Here is a 5,090-nt window from a genome sequence, read left to right as displayed (position 1 = left end):
GATTTATTGGAGCTTCTCTCTTTCGATACGTCACCAGCTGTGTAACGTGTTCCCACCTCTTGCTGCTCTTTTGCCGCTCCCAAAAACCGACTTCTTTTTCACTATTCCCAAACGTATACTCTTCAATAGAACAACACAAAATTCTCCACAGCATCTCTCCACTCGTAAGTCCGTTTCCCGATCATTTAATGTTTGCTAGAGCATCCTAATTCTTGTCAAGTAAGCTGTATGCTACTTGAATCACTTTTTGGTGATGAACAGTTACAGATATCAGTTGTATCATCTTCCTCGTTGTTTATGTTTACTTTTTCCGGCGATTTATTATTTTTTGTTTTAGATTAAACTGATTTGAATCGTATTTTGTTGCTTAATCACACACTTCTTTTTGAAATCGGTATCTGTTTAGGTTAAAGGATGTTATATGTACCACAGTGATTATAGTAATCAAGTTAATTATCGTTAACATAATTTTGCATTCACCTCAAAAAAAAAATAGCTCTAAGGAATTTGATTGTTTTGGCCCTAGAAATTCAGAATTAAATTTAGCTCTAAGGAATCTGATTGTTTAGCTCATATGGTTTATTGGGTAGTACTTGTTTTCACTGTTGTCAGAGGGTTAGGGTTTCTTTTCCTCTTTTTGATTTTGCTTTACTTTATTAAGTACATAGATTCTTCCAAGTGGGGTTTAACTTTTATTTTATGAGATTACTGCATAGACAGGGCATCATAGGGTTACTTTGTTTCACTGTTTTAGCAAAATGGTCTAATCATGTGCTGATTGAAAGAAAGCCGAGTTGAAATTATTCTTAATATCCATTTTTTGGTGTACACAGTTTCAAAGGTAAAATGGCTGAACAAGGAGGAACAGAGACTTCAGCACCTGCTTTTGATTATATGCTCTATGAAGGGGATCCTGATCATCTTCGAACAGTTGTAGCAACACCAAGTCAACCAAATCCTCGTATTGACTCTTCACTGTTGAAACTTAAGCACAGAATTGGACATGGACCTTTTGGTGATGTCTGGTTAGCCACCCACCATCAATCAGGACATGATTATGATGAGTATCATGAAGTTGCCATGAAGATGTTACATCCAATAAAAGAGGAAGACATGACAAAGTTTCTTGTTAAGTTTGATGAGTTATTCCTCAAGATCCGTAAACTGCAAAGTGTTTGTTGGTTGCATGGTATCTCCATCATATCCCAAAAGGTGATTTTGTTTTATCACTACAAATATGAAAATGAGAAGGGTATTAAAGTCTTTTGCACAGATATCGAGAGCAAGTTACTGTCACACACACCTTTTTAGCCAGGACAAAAAGTTGCAATTTTTGTCCTATTGACATCAGTCTCAGTCAAACACAGTACAACCTGTTATTGTCTGTCATGTCCTAAGTAACAGGATATATCATGTATCATATTTTATTGGTGTAATTTATACAAACTAATTTACAAGATTGTGTTACTTTCAGGCCTTTCAACATATATGTATTGCCATGAAATTTTATGAAGGATCAGTGGGTGATCGAATGGCAAAACTTAAAGGGGGAAAACTTCCATTGCCTGATGTATTGAGGTTGTTTTTCTTATATTAAGCTCATAAAGATTGAGTGTGTAAGCAACATAAAAGATAAGCAAATTTTGCAGGTATGGTGTGGGGTTAGCTAAAGGAATCCATGAAGTCCACTCATTAGGAATCTTGGTGTTAAATATCAAACCAACTAATCTTCTCCTTGATGAACATGATCAAGTGGTTCTTGGAGATTTTGGGATCCCATATCTTCTTCTTGGAGTCCAACTGCCTGACCCTGATATGTCTTTTAGGCTTGGATCCCCAAACTACATGGCTCCAGAACAATGGGAGCCTGATGTCAGAGGTCCTATAAGTGTGGAGACTGATAGTTGGGGATTTGGATGCTGCATTTTGGAGATGTTGACTGGTGGTCAACCTTGGTTTGGTAAGTCTGTTAGCGAGATATATAATTCTGTTGTGTTGAAAAAAGAAAAACCACAGCTTCCAAGTGGTCTCCCCCCTGCTATTGAAAATGTTCTTAATGGATGTTTCGAGTATGATCTTCGTAACAGACCTCTCATTGGAGATATTCTTCAAGCATTCGAAAGGTTAGGGTTTTCTTTTTTTAAATAATCATATCCTTATCGGTAAAGTGGCTGAATTTAGACTAAATGACCGAAAACAAATTTCACAATATTCATCAATTTTAACGTGAGAGGAGGTGGGAGGAAATTTAACTTGCAGCTCCTTGGTTTAATCTCTCTTTCAAAACATAAGGGCAAAACAGTCATTTACTCACATTCAGTCCAAAAAACAAACAAACAGACTTTATCCATACTGCCAAATTTTTAAGAGATTAAAATTTAACTTGCAGCGCGCGTGACACGGTGTCCAACGATGGAGAATGGATTGGTGTAGGAAACAAAGTGACACTGAATAGAACATCCGGAAGCTTCTACTCAACATGGTTTCTCACAAAAGATCTTCTACAAGTGGGCGATATCGTCCGATCACGAAAAACACCAAACAATTGCAAAAACATGGCGGTGGCTGAAGGAACAATAGTCGGTTTGGAAAAAGACACCGATCGAGACGGTTTCGTTCTTGTTCGTGTCCAAGGAATCCACAACCCGTTAAGAGTAAACATCACCACTCTAGAAAGAGTCACTTCCGGCTTAGCCTCTGGAGACTGGGTGCGCTTATCAGACGAGAATCGGAATCGGAATCACTCATCCATCGGAATTCTACATTCCATAGATCGTGACGGAAGTGTACGTGTCGGTTTTATCGGACACGAGACTCTATGGAAAGGACACTGCGAACAACTCCAGATGGCGGACCCGTATTCCGTTGGACAGTTTGTGAAAGTGAAAGGGAATGTGTTAAGTCCTCGGTTTCCGTGGTTACATAAACGGAATGGAATATGGGCGACAGGTAGGATTACAGAAATACTTGCGAACGGGTGTCTTGTTGTGAAGTTTCCAGGGAGGTTTGTTTTTAGAGGTGAAAGTGATACGTTTTTGGCTGATCCGAGTGAGGTTGAGCATGTTTCTTTTGAAACATGCTCAACTTTGGTTGACAAGTTTGGACACGTGGAGGATTATCATTGGGCTGTGAGGCCATTGACTATTGTGTTTGGTGTGCTTACGGCTTTGAAGGTTGGGTTTGTTGTGGGCCATGGTGTGGGTGGTAGATTGAAGAAAGGTGGTAGGAAGACTCATGGCGGCGGCGGTGGTGGTGGTGGTCAGGATGGGCAGAATAGTGGCGGCAAGTCGAAGTGGCTTCCGTCGCCTGTGGCGAATATGTTATCTAGGGAAGGTAGTGCGCCTCCTGTTGCAGCCAGATGATGTTATAAATAGGTAAAAAAAACTATTTGAGATGTTCAAAATCACGGTTGTTTTTTAAAAAATTACTATAAAAAGGTAAGCAACTTGAATGTTTTGTTCATGAGGGACCTTTGGTGTGAACAAAACGTTTTAGTTGCTTACCTTAAGATAGTACTTTTTAAAACAATTATGTTTTGTACAAAACAAATAGTATGAAAAGTTGTTTATATTGTGAATATATGGATCCTGTTCTCTATTTCCAATCAAATGTATTCTTCTATTTCTTTCACCTAGACGATAACATCCTCTAAAAGTGGTATTCGGGCAAAACGAGATTAATATGGTTAAGCTTGAAACAGGCAAGTATTGGCGTTAATGTGTGTGCATTGTGGGGTTGTACAGTGTAGTATACCATCTAATGATAAGGGATGCAGCAATGCAATAGGTTATTGGAAATGAGTTAAAGTTATATCTCCTTGACTATTTGGCACGTATACCTTAACCTATTTTTTGAATTTATTTCAATGGGGTATTTGGTAAGGCCATTAAGCTAGCTTAGAGCATATTTAGTCATTGACCTTATGCAACTTATTTGTTTTGTCACATTATATTTCCACTAGTTTTATCAAACAAAATATTATCAATTGAAACTTCTCCAATCATTTACCATTTTAATAACTCTTTTGAAACTACTAATTCATTCGGTCTTTGTGAAATATTTTACAAAACCCTTCGTTTTTTAAGTATGTGTAATACTTATAAAATTAAGAAATATGTAATATGATATTAGATAAAATCAATAAACTAAAATCAAAATAAATATTATTAGATTTAGAATCCATGTAACATTTTTATCTCGTTGCACAACATAATATAAAAAATTATAAAAATGACGATAAAAAAGAATATCAGTCTTTTATTAATTAAGTTTAGCGACGTAAAAAACCATTATTATTTTGTCCTTTTCAATGTGGAAGGGATTATATAATTAATGTAAATATTGTGTCGGTAGAATTATTTGTATTTATCGTTGTATAATTATTGTTTGTATTTATCGGTAGAATATGACATAAAGTAGTATATGTGGAGTGTAACATAAAGTGTAAGACTCTCCATAGTTTAGGGGTCCAAAATATAAGTATATATTTGTCGTATTGCAATAACATTTTTATCTGGTTGCACAACATAATATAAAAAATTATAAAAATGACGATAAAAAAAAATATCAGTCTTTTATTAATTAAGTTTAACGACGTAAAAAACCATTATTATTGAAGACATTTGTCATTTTCAATGTGGAAGGGGTTATATAATTAATGTAAATATTGTGTCGGTAGAATTATTTGTATTTGTCGTTGTATAATTATTGTTTGTATTTGTCGGTAGAATATGACATAAAGTAGTATCTGTAGGGTGTAACATAAAGTGTAAGACTCTCCATAGTTTAGGGGTCTAAAATATAAGTATATATTTGTCGTATTGCAATAACATTTTTATCTGGTTGCACAACATAATATAAAAAATTATAAAAATGACGATAAAAAAAATATCAGTCTTTTATTAATTAAGTTTAGCGACGTAAAAAACCATTATTATTGAAGACATTTGTTCTTTTCAATGTGGAAGGGGTTATATATAATAATGTAAATATTGTGTCGGTAGAATTATTTGTATTTGTCGTTGTATAATTATTGTTTGTATTTGTCGGTAGAATATGACATAAAGTAGTGTCGGTAAGGTGTAACATAA

General features: G+C 35.3%; 1 protein-coding gene across 1 annotated transcript; it reads left to right on the top strand.

Annotated features, from left to right (window-relative positions):
* LOC145054376 (protein KINASE OF THE OUTER CHLOROPLAST MEMBRANE 1-like) lies at positions 1-3,717 on the top strand. The gene is made up of 5 exons (XM_079002544.1): positions 1-164; positions 834-1,212; positions 1,475-1,578; positions 1,650-2,123; positions 2,390-3,717. The coding sequence occupies exons 2-5, from the start codon at positions 847-849 to the stop codon at positions 3,360-3,362; spliced, it is 1,917 nt and encodes a 638-aa protein (XP_078858670.1). The 5' UTR covers positions 1-164; positions 834-846; the 3' UTR covers positions 3,363-3,717.
* The last annotated feature ends 1,373 nt before the right edge of the window (positions 3,718-5,090 follow it).

The sequence above is a fragment of the Lactuca serriola genome, chromosome 5, assembly GCF_051521515.1.
Source record: "Lactuca serriola cultivar US96UC23 chromosome 5, Lser_US96UC23_V15, whole genome shotgun sequence".
Lineage (NCBI taxonomy): Eukaryota > Viridiplantae > Streptophyta > Magnoliopsida > Asterales > Asteraceae > Lactuca > Lactuca serriola.
The sequence above is the reverse complement of the archived record's forward strand: the minus strand, read 5'-3'. Positions and strand labels throughout refer to the sequence as shown.